We start from the raw sequence: 19,206 nt of genomic DNA, 5'->3' as shown, positions 1-19,206 counted from the left end.
AGAAGGAAAATATGGGGGGAGATGGAGGTTTGAGTTTCCAAAGGCACGCCTAGAAGAGAGGAAGGGTGGAAAAAGACCGATGAACGTTGAGGGGCATGAATCCCAAATTTGAGACAAGCTGAGAGGAAATATTGAGACCAAAGCTCAAAGAAAACCGAAACAAAGCTCAAAAGAAAATTGAAATAAGAGAAAAATGGAAGAAAAAAGAAGAGGAGAAAAAGGGTGGGCTGGGGTCGGCGACTAGAGTTTCTTATCTCTGTTCGTGTTTTCATGGAGAGATAGTTGAGAGCTTTTCTCATACAAATTATTTATATTCAAATTCGGCAAACATGGGAAGAAAAAAGTTGGTTCTGGTCTAGTAGATGAGTTATCAAGAATTCAAGATGTACTACAAAATATGGTCAATTGCTTTTGTATCAACTTTTGTGATGACAGTCGTTGTTTGACATTAATAACCAAATTATCAAAGTTAGGATCGGCTTGGGATGAAATAAATTAGAAGGACAAAATGAAAGCGCCTAAAGAATTTAGGGAGCAAATATGAAATTGACCCTAAATTAAAACAAAGTAAAGATGGTCCCACCTTTTTGTTTAAACACTGTCTTGCATTTAGCCAAGAGTCGAAGACGTCACACACTTGAGAGCATTTTTGTGCACCAATATAAATTATATTGTATGTTAAATACCTTATTTATTTTTATTAGATGAGTTTAAATTTTGAAATTCATATAGTGAATAAATACAAATTTTAAATTTAAGGGGGTGTATTCAATTGGGATTTTAAGGGATTTTAAGTCTTTTAATGAATCTAGAGATATTCAATCATGATTTTAAATGGTTCTCTGAAATTATAAGGATATTCAATTAGAATTTTAAAATAGTTTATTAAAATATTTAGAAATTCAGGTGTATTCAATTAAGATTTTAAAAAAGTTTATAATTCAATTAGAAATTGATTTTAAAGAATTTGAGAAAATTAAGAAATTAGAGGGAATTGAAGAGATTTCGTAATGTATTTTAAGTATCTACAAATCTCATTTCTTCCCATGAGATTTCCAAATGAGATTTCGAGGGAATTGAATCAAAATTTTATATAGAAGCTCTAAAAATTAATTAAACTCCATAAAAATACATGGATTTATAAATTCATTAAAATCTCTCACATTCTCAACTGAATACACCCTTTAAACTTATCAAACAATAATAAATAAAATGATAAACATTAACACTATTTAAAAATGGTGGGCAGAAATACGCTCCACAGTTTCCTCGCCGCGGAGCTTTCGAGCGATTATTACATGTCTCGAACCGGCCTCTCGCCTCGAAGTGCGACAGCCTGTTTGTTTGTTGTTTGCCACGGACGCCCCTCCTCATTTTACAGTAAAACCCCCGAACGTCCGTCTTCGCCGCCCTTCCCACACCGTAACTAACGACCTCTTCAAGGACAGAACCGTAATTCTCACTCCAAACGGACCTAACCTACTCTCCCTCCCCAACAAACCACCTCCCCGGAACCGACCCTCACCCTTTCCCCTCTCTGCTTCGTTTCGAATTAGCGACAGAGATCTGCGATCACTCGAACGCGCAATTTCAAATCCCTAACCCTAATTTCTGATTCCCCTTCTCGATCTCTCCGACTCGATTCGATTCGGATCGAGAGCAGCTGAAACGACGCCGCCGTGATGGGCGATTTCAACCTCGCGCTCGTCATCGTCGCTATTATCCTCTGCATCATCGTCTTCGTCTTCAATGTCTACCTGCTCGTCAATTACCAGCACCCCGACGACAAGAACCAGGCCTACTTCCCCAAATTCGTCGTCGTTTTGGGGCTCTCCGTCGCCGCTATTTCAATACTCATGCTGCCGGCCGACGTGGCCAACCGCCAGGCGTGTCGCCACGCGATTTATAATGGCGCGTGCAATCTCACTCTTCCGATGAAGGATCTGTGGCTCGCAATCTATATCCTTGACGCCGTGCTCGTGTTCTTCATCATCCCCTTCGCTATGTTCTACTACGAAGGAGACCAGGACAAGTAGGTACTTCTAGGGTTTTTTTGTCAAAGTTATCATTTTTCGTTAATGCGGGTTAGATGTTTGTGTGTGAATAGCTTGACATTGTTGATTTGTGAATTGGGTTTGTGTTTTTGTGTTCAGGAGTGTTGGAAAACGGATTGGAAGCGCGTTGTTGTGGGTTGCGGTGACCGCCGTTGTCTGCGCTCTCGTGCTCGGAATCTTATACGGTTAGTTCCCTTCACTTGTTATTTTCATCTGAACGTTTTATCTTTGCATTGAAAGAATTGTTCTTTTTTCGACAACTGTGCTTTACGAATTTAAGCATTTGTTTGGTTACATTTTGATTTTTGTTGTACATATTTTGTTAGAACACTCTGATTGTGTATCATGTGTTTACTCTTTGATTGTTTATCAGGGCTAGTTGGGAAGGTGGATTTTACTGTTAGGCACCTCTCTTCTTCCACAACTTCCTTTCCCAGTTCATTTCAATTTTCTAGCAGTAATGAATGCATAAACGGCGCAAAGGCGGTATGAGCTTGTCACATGTGTTTTTTGATTGGGCTATTATTGAATCAACTCTATCCTCTTACTCATATTGGGTTTCTTTCTGTCCTGCTTCTCTTATCCTTACAGTGCTCTGCATATCTTGCAAGTGATACATCAGAGAAAACATGGACAATGCGTACCACCTTTCCAGAATATGTCGTTGCTCTTGCTACCATTGTTGGATCCGTGCTTTTTACTGTAAGTTCATTACCAGAAATCTTCACATATTCGTGTTGTTATTGAATATGCATGTGATAACCGGGGAGTCTTTACCCATTATTAGATAAAATGTAAATGATGTAAAGAGATCAGCTTCTTTTGTTTTAATCTTGAGAACTATTGTGTTGGATAACTTGGCTATGGTCCAGGGGAGCAACATGCCCCCCCAGGAGTTGATTAGACTGCCTCTTTTCTTTTGCAAGATACTACATATGGATATAGTATATACATATTATGTATGTCTCTGTGGAATATGTTAAATTTTTATGCATGTGTGTATAGTCAACAAAGATATTATACAGACATCTTATTTTCCTATCCTACTTTTATTTAGTATAAAATATAATTAATCTCCAATGTTCTATATCATCCAGATATTCGGTGGTGTTGGCATTGCTTGTCTACCACTGGGACTCATATTTTCATTCATTCGGCGTCCAAAGGCTGTTATTACTCGGTCACAGTATATCAAGGTACTACTTTATTTTCTATCAAGTGTAAATGTTAAGATGATGAAGATCGTTGTGATTGCTTATGGGGTAGTTTCTCTTGTTATAATCTAGGAAGCTACTGAACTGGGCAAGAAAGCAAAAGAGTTGAAGAAAGCAGCTGATGCGCTTCATCAAGAAGAAAGAGCTGGCTCTAAGGGTAGAAAATGGCGTAAAAATGTAAAGGCAGTAGAGAAGGTATAATTAAATTTTGCATGCAAAGTGAATTTTTATTTCACAGTTAGGCATTAGCGGTTTTTTTTTTCAGTTTTGTTTAACGACTTAGATGGAGAATTAGATGGAGATCTCAACCATAGAATACAAGCTGGATGGATGAAGTGGAAGAGTGCATCCGGCGTGTTGTGTGACCGCCGTATGCCACTGAAGCTCAAGGGAAAATTTTATAGGACGGCAATAAGGCCGGCGATGCTGTATGGCACAGAATGTTGGGCGGTGAAGCATCAACACGTACACAAAATGGGTGTAGCGGAGATGAGGATGCTTCGTTGGATGTGTGGGCACACGAGAAAGGATAAGATTAGGAATGAGGATATCCGGGGTAAAGTAGGAGTAGCCGAAATTGAAGGAAAGATGAGAGAAAATCGGTTACGGTGGTTTGGACATGTGCAAAGAAGGCCTACTGACGCTCCGATTAGAAGATGCGACTATGGGACAGAGGTTCAGGGCCGAAGGGGTAGAGGAAGACCTAAGAAAACTTTGGAAGAGACTCTAAGAAAAGACTTAGAGTACTTGGATCTAACGAAGGACATGACACAGGACCGAGCACAATGGCGTTCTAAGATTCATGTAGCCGATCCCACTCAGTGACTTGGATTTTCCAAGTCTCCAACCGAGAAGTTTTCCTCACTCAGGAAATTAAGGGAACACTACCTCAACCTACATGCTCCACTCACAAAGCTCCAACAAAAGAAAATTCAAAGAACTTAGAGAAGAAGGCTTTGGTGTATTTAACACAATACGTTGAAATGAAGGAAAGCTTATTTATTGATATCCCCGATAAGCTACAAATATGTACATATACATGAGTCAAAATAAACAAACAAGAGAGAGCCTTCACAAAGGTTGCTTAGGAGAAGTCGCAGCAGTCGGTAGAGCCCCAGAAAGAGAAGGCACCGGAGGGGGATCATTCGGAGCCTCAGTACTGGACAGAACCCTAGAAGGAGGAGGCATCAGAGGTTGATCATTTGGAGCTTCATTACGCGGTACAGCCCCAGAAGACGAAGGCAATAAATGCCTTTGGAACAAACCCACAAATCTCTGATGATCAAGTAAAACCTGACCATCAGATTCCTTCATCTGGTCCAGCTTCCTCTTCATGTTTGTAGCATAGTCATGTGCGAGACGGTGCAACTGTTTATTCTCATGCTTGAGCCCTCTAATCTCCTGTCTGAGACTCATCACTTCAGCCGCCAATGATTCAACTTGGCGGGTTCGAGCAAATAGGCGTTGGGCCATATTAGACACAGAACCTGCACACTGAACACTGAGAGCCAGAGAATCCTTAACAGCTAACTCATCCGATCGTTTGGAAAGTAGTCTGTTATCTTTGGGAGTGAGAAGGTTCCTGGCCACCACCGCAGCGGTCATATCATTCTTCATAACGGAATCCCCAACGGTAAGAGGACCAGTAGGGGAGACGAAGGATGGGCGCCATATGTTGTCTGGAGAAGGCGGGGCTGCCTCTTCAACAAGGTTCAAGTCAAAACGACGGTCGGAGGGGCCAGACATTTTCAAAGGTGTTGAAGAGAGAAGAGGTCGAACAAATCAAGATCTTAGAAGTGTAAGAATGGAGCTTCTACTGGTGGAGATTCAAGTGTGCTTTGGAACTTAATGCCAGCCCCTATAAAAATCTGCACTCAACGGAGCTTCAGAAATCGAAGAGGCGCCTGCTCAGAAATCGAAGAGGCGTTTGCTTTCTCAAAAGCTGGGCTGCTCAGAGACCACGAGGGTCGATCTCAGAAATCGAAGAGGCGTCTGCTTTCTCAAAAGTTGGGCTGCTCAAAGACCACGAAGGCCGATCTCAGAAATCGAAGAGGCGCTTGCTTTCTCAAAAGTTGGGCTGCTCAGAGACCACGAGGGCCGATCTCAGAAATCGAAGAGGCACCTACTTTTCCAGCCTTGGCAGCACCTGTCACACGCACACTCAGCTTTGCGGAAATTATGGGCATTCTGTCGAAGACTTCTGGTGAAGTAGAAAGCACATGAGTCTTACTGTTCAATCACCCACTTCCCACACGCAATAGTAGCTCATGTGTATCACAGATAACTTTGCCAAAGTTCTCTGCCAAAGTTGAGCACGTGAAGCTTGCAGCTTCCACTACATCGCTCTGACCAAGACGGGTAAAAGAATAGCAAAGAAACAGCACTAACAAAGTTTAGACACATAAATTTTGAAGGTCTAGCTACCCCATATTATTACCCACAAGGGTAAAGGAACAGTATCACTGCTGGATAATTGGAAAGTCCCTGTGTGTCAACCTCTGTGCTTCGTGGCAAGGTAGACTAGCAAACATGCCCAACCTTTACTCACATTCGAGAAAACACTCCCAACAAGATTGCTTGCTCCAAAATCGAAGAGGCACCGTCCTCCGAATCTCGAGAGCCAGACTCCCAACATGACTACTTTCTCAAAAATCGAAGAGAGGGTAAAGGAACAGTACCATTGCTGGATAATTAGAAAGTCCCTGTGGGTCAACCTCTGTGCTTCGTGGCAAGGTAGACTAGCAAACATGCCCAACCTTTACTCACATTCGAGAAAACACTCCCAACAAGATTGCTTGCTCCAAAATCGAAGAGGCACCGCCCTCCGAATCTCGAGAGCCAGACTCCCAACATGATTACCTTCTCAAAAATCGAAGAGACACCGCTCTCCGAATCTCGAGAGCCAGACCCCCAGCAGGATTGCTTTCTCAAAAATCGAAGAGACATCGTTATCCGAATCTCGAGAGCCAGATCCCTGATAGGATTGCTTGTTCGAAAACCGAAGAGGCAACACTTTCCCAACTACAAGAGCCGGATCTCCTTGGATAAAGCTGTCTGTAATCTTCACACGCAACATCAGCTTTCCACATACCACAGACCACTTTTTCAAAGTGCTCTGACAGGGTAAAGGAATAGCATTACTACTTGTTGTTAAGGAGACTCCTATATATGTCAACCTCCATCCCCAACGGACAGACAGACCTGCAAAAATGCTCAACCCTTCCTCATATATGAGAGGGCACTCTCAACGAAGCCTTTCGAAATATTCAGCTTTCTTTCCCCCCGATAATACCTCTGCAAACAAGTTATACTAGAGCAAGAATATCTCATATCATCAGGGTTAAAAGCAAGAGTATCCCATATCATGCTTTTTCCTTGTCTTTTCCTTTGGCCTTGTTCTTACCTGCAAGACAAGGAGAAAGAGAGCAATCAGTCAGCACTTGGAATCAAGCTTCCAGCCAGGAACTGACTGCCTGGAACTTACTTACCTGGCATTGCTCTCGAGTACTCATCTTCAACATCTTATGCTTCCAGGGAAGATACCGCATCTGCCTGAGGAACAGATAGGGCAAGTGAGAAGGATACAAGGAAGCATGTGGAGACAAGCGTAACAGCACACGTGCCGATACATCCATTACTCTGTCAAAGCAAAAGTACCCCATATCAGTAGGGTCGAACGTACTCTAGATTTGATGGACTTGTTTTGACCCTCAAATTCTTCAGTCGGCCTTATACTCTGGAGGAAACCAGAAAACCCTCCAGCTCAGTTCAAGAATAAGCCTGTGGAAAGTTACTTCTTCAAAAGCAAAAGTATCCCATATCATCTCTTCTCATTTTTCTTCTCTTTATCCTTCATGCTGCCTGCAAGATAGGGAGAATGTGAACAATCAGTCGGAGCTCTGATTGCTTACCTTGTCTGTCACCTCTTTCAGCAAATCCCCTAGCTCGGCAACTTGAGGGACTCCTACTACATGGTTTGTATCGCGCTTGACCAAGCCTGAAACTACAAGTAAGCTTCAAGTGAAATTGATACATTACCTTGTGCATCTCCACCAGTTAAAGATACCACCCCTGGATGGAGGAAGAGTACTTCCAGAGAAGATGCCACATCTACCTGTGAGACAGATAAGGCAAGTCAAGACGATACCACATTCCGATACTTAGAAGTTTCGTGATTACGAGATCATTCTCCCACAATATTTCCTAATGTCATTTGTACTAAATCATTCACCTGTACTCACTAAAGGAAAGCTTGAACCTATGTACTTGTGTAAACCCTTCACAATTAATGAGAACTCCTCTATTCCGTGGACGTAGCCAATCTGGGTGAACCACGTACATCTTGTGTTTGCTTTCCTATCTATATCCATTTATATACTTATCCACACTAATGATCGGAGCAATCTAGCGAAGATCACAAAAAGCGACCGTTTTCGCTACCTAGGATATATCGTGCAAGAGAACGGAGAATTAGAGAGATCTCAACCATAGAATAGAAGTTGGATAGATGAAGTGTAAGAGTGCATCCGGCGGGTTGTGTAACCGTCGTAGGCCACTGAAGCTCAAGGGAAAATTTTATAGGACGGCAATAAGGCCAACGATGTTGTATGGCACAGAATGTTGGGCGGTGAAGCATCAACACGTACACAAAATGGGTGTGGCGGAGACGAGGATGCTTCGTGGGATGTGTGGGCACACAAGAAATGATAAGATTGGAAATGAGGATATTCGAGGTAAAGTAGGAGTGGCCGAAATTGAAGGAAAGATGAGAGAAAATCGGTTCCGGTGATTTGGACATGTGCAAAGAAGGCCTACTGACGCTCCGGTTCGAAGATGTGACTACGGGACAGAGGTTCAGGGCCAAAGGGGTAGAGGAAGACCTAGGAAAACTTTGGAAGAGACTCTAAGAAAAGACTTAGAGTACTTGGTTCTAACGGAGGACATGACACAAAACCGAGCGCAATGGCGTTCTAGGATTCATATAGCCGACCCCACTTAGTGGGAAAAGGCTTTGTTGTTGTTGTTGTTGTTGTTGTTGTTTAACGACTTAACTATCTCATCAAAAGTTTTGCTTGCTTAACCTTGCAGGAGTTGCTTCAATTAGAAGAAGATGTAAAACTTTTAGAAGAGGTGTATCCTCAAGGAGAGAAAGTAAGGGGCGTTCACATGTGACTTGTTGCATGTTCCATATACATAGCACTCTTCTATTCTAATCTTCCTGCCTCATTTCAGGCTGAGACTACTTGGGCTATGACAGTTCTTGGGTACTTGGCAAAACTTGTGTTGGGAATCTTAGGGTGAGTGCTGATGTTGTCCCTTTAATTATTGTAAAATCTATATGCCCAATGATTTAAATAGCACTTGCTTCCTGAGAAGATTGAGATGGGATGGATATTTTAGTGCAGAAAGTCTCAGAAAAGGAAGAGGGAAGATTATGTTTGTGGAAGGGAAATTTAAGCATTTGTTATAACTTATAAGTATAATATATGCATTTCACTACGATTTATTTTTGTTGGTGCTCACTGTAGGCAGTGATGTACCCATATAGCTTGATTATGCAGTAACATTTATATAGCATGGGCGGTTAGGAATGCTTTATTCTCTTTAAGGCTATGACGTGGTATCATTCATGATTTTTATCATAACATATACTTCCATAGCTCTTGTTTTCTTGTGTGTCACACTTTCGTTAATGACTGATGATTTATTCAGACTGAAACCTTGTGTTGTGCCTTTGTTTTTCAGATTGATTGTTTCAGTGGCTTGGATTGCTCATATCGTCATATATCTATTGATTAGCCCTCCGCTTTCTCCTTTCTTGAACGAAGTTTTCATCAAGCTGGATGATGTTTGGGGTACTTTCAGAATGAATATTTCTTGCTCTACGTTTTATAGTTTCTTCTGAATGAATATGAGTTTGATCTGCTTATCTTCTTCATCAGGTCTTTTAGGAACTGTTGCGTTTGCATTCTTCTGCTTCTACCTTCTGCTTGCAGTCATTGCTGGGTCGATGATGCTTGGGCTGAAATTAGTTTTCATCACAATTCATCCGATGAAGTAATGATGTTTCTGTTTCCGGCCCTACTTATTCAATAATGTTTGTTTACGCCTCTATTGTTTTATCACCAGAAGGCTTGGTTGCTCATAAATTTAATTTACTCGTTTCAGGTGGGGTGCTACTCTAATGAATTCATTTTTATTTAATGTGGGACTTATACTACTTAGCTCCATCAGGTTTGTATCTTTGTGGTCCTCATTTACATTTTAGACGAAGGCTGCATGTTCATGGTTCTATAAATTTTTTAAGATTTCTAGAATTGCAATCGTAATTATTGTTGGTTTCCACTGTTTCAGTGTGATTCAGTTCTGCTCCACGGCATTTGCATACTATGCTCAAGCAACTGCAGCACAAGAAATATTTGGTCACACCTTGGAATCTCTTCGTGGAATTAGATATCTGTACAAGTGAGTTGTTCTCTTTGATAGGATTCATTCTAATTAGACATTCATGTATGTTCTACTGATATGGTTATACACTTTGGTATTTGCATTACAGGTACAATGTGTTCCAAATTGCATTTATTGTCCTGGCAGGACTGACGTTTGTGTACTATGCTGCTTTTGTACGTTTTCTAACTGTATATTCTTTCTTTTTTCTTCGGTTTATTAGTCTTTTCTACGGGCTTCCAAGAGTAAAGTATTTTCGGTTTAAAATTTCAGGGATGGAGAAGAAAAAAACCTAGCGGCAGGTTCCAACTTTCCTCGTAATTTACGTTTTCTCTGGACATGCACTCACTTGTAGCTGTTGGAATTCCCGGTTTTATAATCTCTTTTCGGAGTGGCTTTAACGTTCGGATGCGTCTGCCTAGGCTTGATCTACTGTTGAAAGGTTTTGGAGGATTAGGCGAATATCATCTGAGTTTGCGTTGTGTTAGTGCAGGGGGCGTGGCAAGTTCAGTGTTCCGCTGCTGCCACCCCCGTTTGCTTTTCCCCCATTTGTATGTAATATTCCTTTATTTGACTTCTTGTGTTACAAATTGGTTTGATCTTGTAATCGTGTTGATCCTTTGCACCCGTGGAAACTGGATCTCCGGAACTGCCCTTGATGTAACATAACCGTTGGGAACAGATGATTGTATGAGTAACCATTTTAGTTTCATATTTGTCCACATTTCTGGTAGCAATTTCAGACACGACACTCAACATGAGCCAAAATGACTTGTATTCATGGTTTTTAGTCGGTTTTGCAAATTCGTACGTAAATCATCTTTCAATCTATTTATTTTTTAAAAGTATTCAGGCTTTATGACCGACATGTTCTCAGGCACTTAATTTCCAGATAAAGAAAATAAAGTACAATGTTTAATTTGTAAGACAATTAGACACATCACATGTTCTGATTATCAAGAAATAGACGAGCCAGAGGTTTACTCATAAATATTCTACTAAATATACATTTGTTACCCAATAAATTGTTAATTTGCTTCCAAATGCCAAAGTTTTCCGTAATGTTCAAGGAAAATATTTTGTGAAAATTCTCTTTATTTTCACCTTTATCTCACTATGAAGTTTTGAAAATTAAGGTGAGACTTTCATCGAGATTCTTGAGTGTAGAATCTCATTTGACAATGTTTTGGGCTTCACTACTATAGTTTTCACTTATTTTTTTAGTTTTCGGCTCAAATATTCTACTAAACATACATTTGTTGCTAAATAAATTGTAAAACTGCTTCCGAAGTCCTTAAAAAAGTCCAGCTTAATGCCTGGAAAAACTATTTTGAGAAAATAAAAAATTTGCATTTTTGTCAAAAAACATGGGTGACGCAAAACGAGGCAAACTCAGCTCACACAGAATGAGGTGAATCATGACATGCAAAACCAAGCGGGCTCCACTCACATAAAATGGGGCAGGCTTCTGGCACACAAAACAAGTTGAGCTATGTGCACGAAAAACGAGGCAAGATATGTCGCACAAATCGGGGCAAGCATTGCGCACGAAAAATGGGGTGGGCTTCTGGCATGCAAAATGATGCGGACACCTCACATTCAGAACAAGGCGAACCCAGGCACACAAGATGAGGCGGGCTCTGCGCACGCAGAACGAGGTGAACTTTCGAGTGCTTAGAAAATGAGTCGGGCTCCATGCACAGAAAAATATATTTTGAAGAACGTGAATATGATAGTTTGTGGTAGTGGTAAGAGAAATAAAAGAAAAATGTACAAAAATAATTCAAATTCTTGCAAGTGCTAGAAAGTCATGCGTGACTTTCTTACTGTGAAGTTTTGAAAATTAAGATGAGACTTTCCGTAGAGATTCTTGAGTGTAGAACCCCATTTGACAATGTTCTTGGCCTCATTACTATAGTTTTCACCTATTTTTTTTAGTTTTTGGCTCAAATATTCTACTAAACATACATTTGTTACTCAATAAACTGTAAAACTATTTAAGCCGAGTTAGCCACTTTCAAGCCATATTCCGGCCAAACCACGACGAGTTAGCTGTCGAGAAAAGTACCATTCTATTCGTCTCGTTGAGAAGTATGATTTTCATTTTTTGAATCATTCTATTTCGTTGAGTATTGAAGAAATTATGAACGTTCAAAATTTACCCAATTTTTTGCGAGTTTTCCAGTTTTCCCGCGGAGGAGTCACGCTCAGGCTATTTTCAGGACATCTCCGGCAACCATTGGGCTTCCAAATGATATAATCTTGTTCTACACTTTCATATTTTCATTTTGATATATTATGGGTCGAATTTGGTTAAGAAACGATTGAGTTACGAAACTTTGAAAATTGCCCAAACTTCCGGCCAAGAGCTCCGGAACACTTAACGGAGTTTTTAATTGAATGACCAAAATAATGGATGGTGGACAATCTCAGGGACCATTTCTATTGATTTTCAATCTCAATGACCAAAGTGATGTGTTATGCAAATCTCAGGAACCATTTTGGCTAAAAAGTCGATTTATTTTTTTTTACAATTTTCTTTTATTTCTCTTACCACTACCACAAACTATCATATTCATGTTATTTAAAATATATTTTTTTCGTGCAAAATCTGTTATAATTCGTATTTAAACACTTGTAATTAACGATTTAAAACATAAAGTTAATGATATTTGAACCTTTTTTTTGTTAATTTTTCTTTTATCTAAATCTAAACTACATATTAATAGAACCCTCTTTGTCAACCAAAAGAGGGTGAAAGACTATTGAACAAAATAAAATCTTGCTATTTTTTTGTTTAAGCCCCACATAAAAATGATTTTAACATCTCTAATTTAAAAAAAAATAAAAAATATACACTACTTTAACGTCTCTATATTTTTCACTTATTTTTTTTATTTTTTGGCTTAAATATTCAACTAAATATACACTTGTTGCTTAATAAATCTTAAATAGCTAGTTTCATACCGGTCTCCCCTTTTTAAATTTTTTTAGTCTTTTATTTATTTTTGCTAATGTTTCTCTTATTTCTCTTAACATAACAACAAACTATCATACTCATGTTCTTCAAAATATATTTGTGGATGCAAATTTCCGCCGTCTTTTCCTTTGACAAAAATGCATCTGCAAAATAATAATACCTAAGATTAAGGCCAAAAGCCTCACGCGCCCACAATGAATTTGGGGGGGGCTTTGGCCGAAGAATCTTCGATGCCAAAGTTAGAATTTGAGAGAGAAAGTGTTTAGGAATTTTTGGGGAGAGAATGACTTAGGTTTTTGGAGAAATGTGGGGCTATATATAGGGATGTGGCCGGCCCTATTTGGAGAAATAGGGACCAGCCACTTATGATGGCATTTTGATATAATTGCAAGATATTATTTGATAACCTTTGACTCTTCCTCGATTGAGCCGTTATCGTCCGTTGTATGCGTGTGGGAATCCCGGTGTGCCTACAGGGTAATTTTGTCCTTATCACCCTAAAGTCCACGTGTCACCTTCATAATTTTCTTGATTATTTTGGGCTCCAAAATATTTTTCCATGAAAAATCTATTACAATTCATATTTAAACACTTGAAATCAACAATTTAAAACCTATATTTCAAGCTATTTGAATTTAATAGTGGTTACTCAAATAAAGTAATGTATGAAGAAACACTCAATGGAAAAAAACAAAAAAAAAAGAAGAAAATAAATAAATAAATTGGAATAGGAAATGAGCAGTACCAAGCTACCGATCATCGCCCAGTCGTAATTAAATAATCGTTCAATCTATTTATTTACACATCCGCCTTACCATGAAGTTTTGAAAATTAAGGTAAGACTTTCCGTTGGGATTCTTGAGGGTAGAACCCCATTTGACAATGTTTGGAGCCTCACAACTATATTTTTCACTTATTTTTTTTAGTTTTCGGCTTAAATATTCTACTAAATAGAAATTTATTAATCAATAAATCGTAAATCCGTTTCTATATGCCTTATAAAGTTTTCCGTAATGTTCACAAAAAACATTTCCCAAAAAAAAAAAATTTACATTGTTGACCAAAAAAAGGTGGATTTTTAGTTAAATTCGTATATAAATCATCGTTCAATCTATTTATTTTCACATTCTCAATCTATTTATTTTCGCCTTCGCCTTATTATGAAGTTTTGAAAATTAAGGCAAGACATTATGTTGATATGCTTGATAGTGGAACCCCATTTTAACAATGACTTGGGCCTCTCAACAATATTTTTCACCTATTTATTTAGTTTTCGGGTTAAATACTACACTAAATATAAATTTATTTTTCAGTAAACCGTAACACCGCTTCGTAATTCCTTATAAAGTTTTCCTTAATGCTCATGGAAAATATTTCGTGAAAATAAAACATTTGAAATTTTCACAAAAAACATGGGTGACCCCCGGTTTTTATTCAGTTTTGCAAATTCGTACATAAATCATCATTCAGTCTATTTATTTTCACATTTGCCGCACCGTGAGGTTTTGAAAATTAAGGTAAGATTTTCCAATTATATTCTTGAGGGTGGAACCTTGTTTTAACAACCCCATTTTAGTGATTGATCCTCAAAATCATCACTAGCTTCATACCGATGGAAGAAGACGGGAATTCAAGATGGTGAGAGTTGCAGAACGAGCGATGGAAGAAGACAAGATTCAATCCGCCTAGCACCGCCTAGTAGTTTAGAGATGCCTAGGCGGCTGCCTAACTCCCACCGATTTTTGTAAACAACTTGCCCCAAATCGCATCGGACGTCCATCGTCTAGCACCTAGGCTGCCTCCTAGAGCATTTTTATAACACAAGTATTCATTAATATTCATGTGGAGTCTATATGAATCTATTAAAATTCATAGACACCATGGGAGTTATAATTCCATTAGAATTCATCAAGTTGTCAATTGAATACATCCCCTTTTGTGATATTCTCGCCGCCTATAAGGAGAGGTATTAGGTTGACTTTCATAATTTTCGGATTTGAATGTGAACTTCTTTTTGTTTTTCGTTGTACATGGAAAATAAAAAAATAAAAAACGCTTTTTGTACAAACACCCAAAATGTGTACAAATTATTGTCAGAAAAACATGAACATGAGAAAATTGATAACTAGTATCTTTTTATCCAATTAGATTTGTTTACCATTGTTTATCAAATTCAAATTTTGTAGATGACTTCAACTTATTCTTTTACTTCTTATATAAATATAGGGAAGTGTTATTGACACTCCAAAAATGTCATTCTACACTCCTCACAAATGTATTTTTCTTTCTAAACATAGAAAGTTTGGAGTGTAGAATGAGAATTTTGGAGAGTCAATAACAACTTCCTAAATATATCGTAATAATTTAACCCTATGACAAGGAACAATAAAAGAAGAAGGAGAAGGATTCAAACTTTGAAGGAACCTATTTGGTCTGGAAACATGATGATAAACTTTACTGGGTAACAGCTAGAGTTCTGAAATCTATAGGGCGGGAATTTGACAATATTTTCTTAAGCACAAGTAGAAAAGAAGAATACTCAAACTATTGGACTGGTTCTGATATTTAACTGTTGTTTGGGGGGAATTTGACAATATTTTCCATGACGATGATGACTCTTCTCTCTCTCTCTCTCTCTCTCAGGTCTAATTGCAGGTGAGGAAAACACAGAGAGCCAGCAAAGCTTCGTACAGAGGTGGCACGCTTTTCTTGGAATAGTATGTCTATTCCTTCATTTGGGTGACACCCAGAAACGTAAATTTGTCTTTCACTTCTTCTAACTCTAATTTTTCATATTTTTTTCGTTTCTATTCTTATTTGTTAGATTTGTGTTTTTTTATTTATTTATCTCTTTCCCATTTGAACTCACTTAATGAAATGAAATTTCTGAAACATGTTAGAGTGTAATTTTATGCGTTCGATTCGAGTTTAGAAACAACGTATCTTTTGTTCAGTGAATAAACAAAAGTGTATATAACATTATGCGATTGCACATTTCGCTACTCCAAAAGCCTCCTCTGCCCCTGATAGAGATAGAGAGGAAAGTTCGTGGAAATTGCAGTTCCTATACCCCATGTACATGACATTACATCTCAAAACAACATTTCTGTCGTTATTAATCCGAAGGTGTGGTATAAATCTTATGCATGTCCCAGCTGAGCTCCTGTACAAAACAAATCATGCAATTATATAGAGAACGACGTGATAAAGATGTGTACGGACGTGCCCACAAAGATGGAGGAAGCTTCGTGGAAAGCTCTGTCTAGGGCTCCACAGACATGGATCGTGCGGAGGGCAAATATACTCTTGGATATTCTGGCAAAAGACATAATGACAGCAAGACATGTTTTTGGACTGTGTGGAGTGATCGATGATAGATAATATGTGATAAGAGCTCCAATATGTGATGAGAGGCCCAAATATTTTGAAAGCTTTATTCTCTAGATTTTTTTTTTTTCATTTTCTCTCCAATTCTAGGTTATAAAGAAAAAGAAAAAAAGCTTGAAGAAAAACGAAACCGAATTCGGTTTCTACTTTACAGATTGCAAAAACATAACCAAACCAACTAGTAATCTTGCTTTGATTTTCGATTTTAAAAAAAAAAATCGAACTGAATGAATCCGTATTCATCCTTATTCTTAACGGAAAAGACCAAACTAGATTTTTCCACACTTATTACATTATATATTAATTTGGCCTCAAAATTTTTACCAAATTACTTGATCATGGAAGCACAAGACTATAAATAAAGAGTGGAGAAAAGATGATCGAAGTAGACAAAATGCACAGAAAATAAAAAATTAAAAACAAAAAACTATTGTAATCGTTATACTTTCAAGATCATGTTTTAGTTTATTCTTCTTTGTTTCTTCCTCTCCCTCCCACCTCTCCTTTACCACTCCTTTCACCCTTATACTTTCCTTAATCTCACCACAAAAATTAAAGCTAAAAACTAAAAATAAAATGACTATCAGAAAGAGTAGAGGTGAGCTTATGAATAAGAAAATACTGATTACATGTAAATTTGGTTGCTTAATAATCTCCATGAATTGAGTAACCTCCAAAGAAAATATTATAATTAAGAGTTGTGAAATCAACTGGTACCGGAAATTCAGAGCTTGAGATTCAGAGTAGGGTCATGAGCATACGTACATAAGTACGTTTATGGACACATGATAGCATGCAGTAAAATAAGCAAATTACATGGAGCAAGCAAGAAACCCTTCAACAATCCAACCCTTGATAGCGCAGTTTCAAACTTTGGACCGCCGAAGTTCATCTGTAAATATTGTGCAGAATTGAGAATCTACTCGAGCCGCAAATATATATAGGCGTACTTAAAAAATTTTTCCTTTAATAGTGTATATATATCTCACGAAATTTCTTTCTACCTTCCCTAATTTTGTCACTTTTGCTTCTAATTAACTAGTTGGGTACCACTCATATGTCGCATTATAAACGTACCCAAGTACGTGTAAGCAAGATAGTAGCTTGATAGTTGATATGAAAATCTTTCTTTCCCCCTAATCAGTTTCTTCTGATATAGACATTTCAATTGAACCCTTCACGTGTGTAATCGTAATGTAACTATGTAAGACTGGGTCTGGAGTAGGGCAACCAAGGTGACCGCTCAGGGCCCCCAAAAACGAGGGGCATAAAAAAATTATGTTAGTTCATGTATGTATAAGGTTTTGTTTTGTTTTGAATAAATAATAAACATTCATCTTAGTTATCAAATTATCTTATAAGCCGGAGTGCTTTTGTGCGGTTTTTGTTTCCATGCCCACCCATCTTCAATTCCCTCTCTCAACGTAAAGGGTGCAAGTTTAAATGTGGCATTTTTCAGTAGTGGGTTTTTTTTTTTTTTTTGAAGTTTGATTGCAAAATCAGGTTCAAGTTTGTCTATATATAAATTAGGGTTTTTCTTTTCGGTGTAGCTCAATTCCCTCTCTCAACGTAAAGGGTGCAAGTTATTAAATGTGGCATTTTTCAGTTGTGGTTTTTTATTTTTTAAGTTTGATTGCAAAATCAGGTTCAAGTTTGTCGGTTTTTCTTTTCGGTGTCACTCAGGGCCTCAAAAAGCTCAGACCGGCACTATATATATGTGACTTGACAAATAAAAACCATGCACGCTTCTATACACATTAAAATGTGAGCAATCCAACGTAAAATTAATTGGTAATATATGACGACGGTAAAAAACAAACAAAAACAAAATAGAACAAAAAAACAAAAAACGATCGTATGCTCATGTGCAACTCCATGTGAGCCTGTCAGTCATCCCAATCTAGCAAGCAAGAACTTCATGAAGGGATAGCTCTTACTCAAGATTATGTTCGAGTATGGAAAGCTAAGCATAACCGTCATCGATCCATCGAGGAGTTTCCAGGAAGGTTCGTATGCAGTATACGTACGTTTCTGTACAACTACTTCTGAGAGTTCTCAGTTATTATCTGATCTATGCGGCATGCATTTGGCCCAGATAATATAAAAATGAAAAATAATTAATACGCAGTTGTATTTGCACATATATGGTCAGGGGGCGGATTACACTGGAACCAAGGTAGTCCAAGGACAACTTGAAATTCGAGAAATATACATATAAAGGTTTTTAGAGGACGTTCCGAATGTTGGTGTGATCTTTTTATACTTATTAAATATTTGATGTAATATATGTTAAGTATATCTTGATACATTACGTAGACACCACTCAATATCACTCGTCAAATTACTTTAGTATTTGATATTTGTTGACATGTATGCTATAGAATGGCTGATAGCAAGTTCGACATTTGTTTAAAGAATACCTCAGTGAATAAAATGACTTTTTTGTGTTCTTCCCGCTCTGTAACACTAAAACCTCCCAGAATTAAAATCTTAAATCGGCCACTGTATATGATTATGACATCATCATCGTCATTATTATTTCTCTTTGGTCTCTGTATAGAGAATATACAGCGTACAATTCTCACTGTGCTAAACGTTGGACTTTTTTGTTTTTTTTCTCATAATTATATTGGATATACGTGGTTCAAAATCAACGTGACGTGGTTCAAAATCAACGTGAAATTATGTGATTAATTACTAAAAAACAAAACGTCAATGGTTTTCTGTCTCTACTGGCTTTTACCTGTACTTTCCAGAACCGCACATCAAGTACATAATCGGCAGTCAAAAGTCAGACGCAGTTTTTTATCTTGGTGATTGCTGTGGATGTACTACTTCAGATAAGAAAATTGAGGTTTTAAAATAGAACTAATTGGTGACACGGGAATTCGATTTGAACAGATAACACAATTTGCAAGCACTTTAGAAATTTGGTCTTGCTCGACGAAATTATGACAAACGGAGCGCATCTCGTCTGGTAGAGGGACTTTACTCAGACGAATTTTTCAGTTGGTAAGACAAAGTTGGTCAACATTTAAAGTTTACTCAAAACTTTTAAGGTACGTTGAAGAAAAAAAAATTGTCTCCATCTCGAAGATAGGAGATGAATATTAATCAAGAAAAT

The 19,206-nt window shown here is 38.1% G+C and overlaps 2 protein-coding genes and 1 long non-coding RNA gene across 3 annotated transcripts; 1 reads left to right on the top strand and 2 right to left on the bottom strand.

The window, feature by feature from the left end:
• The first annotated feature begins 1,255 nt into the window (after window positions 1-1,255).
• On the top strand, window positions 1,256-10,427 carry LOC126593171 (LIMR family protein At5g01460). Its single transcript, XM_050259087.1, has 14 exons — window positions 1,256-2,032; window positions 2,154-2,239; window positions 2,428-2,540; window positions 2,646-2,756; window positions 3,152-3,250; window positions 3,341-3,463; window positions 8,357-8,419; window positions 8,501-8,565; window positions 9,014-9,123; window positions 9,211-9,325; window positions 9,437-9,502; window positions 9,623-9,733; window positions 9,825-9,891; window positions 9,989-10,427. Exons 1-14 carry the CDS (start codon window positions 1,683-1,685, stop codon window positions 10,034-10,036), a joined length of 1,527 nt encoding a protein of 508 aa, XP_050115044.1. The 5' UTR covers window positions 1,256-1,682; the 3' UTR covers window positions 10,037-10,427.
• On the bottom strand, window positions 4,247-6,212 carry LOC126593172 (uncharacterized). Its single transcript, XM_050259088.1, has 2 exons — window positions 6,025-6,212; window positions 4,247-5,806 (listed from the first exon to the last, which is right to left on the bottom strand). Exon 2 carries the CDS (start codon window positions 5,012-5,014, stop codon window positions 4,340-4,342), a length of 675 nt encoding a protein of 224 aa, XP_050115045.1. The 5' UTR covers window positions 5,015-5,806; window positions 6,025-6,212; the 3' UTR covers window positions 4,247-4,339.
• Window positions 10,428-15,591: 5,164 nt separating the features above from the next.
• On the bottom strand, window positions 15,592-17,092 carry LOC126593173 (uncharacterized). Its single transcript, XR_007612890.1, has 2 exons — window positions 16,800-17,092; window positions 15,592-15,858 (listed from the first exon to the last, which is right to left on the bottom strand). It is a non-coding gene; the product is annotated as an uncharacterized LOC126593173 (long non-coding RNA).
• Window positions 17,093-19,206: the final 2,114 nt, after the last annotated feature.

Source organism: Malus sylvestris, chromosome 12 (genome assembly GCF_916048215.2).
Source record: "Malus sylvestris chromosome 12, drMalSylv7.2, whole genome shotgun sequence".
Lineage (NCBI taxonomy): Eukaryota > Viridiplantae > Streptophyta > Magnoliopsida > Rosales > Rosaceae > Malus > Malus sylvestris.
Note: the sequence above shows the minus strand (reverse complement) of the source record. Positions and strands in the feature narration are given on the sequence as shown.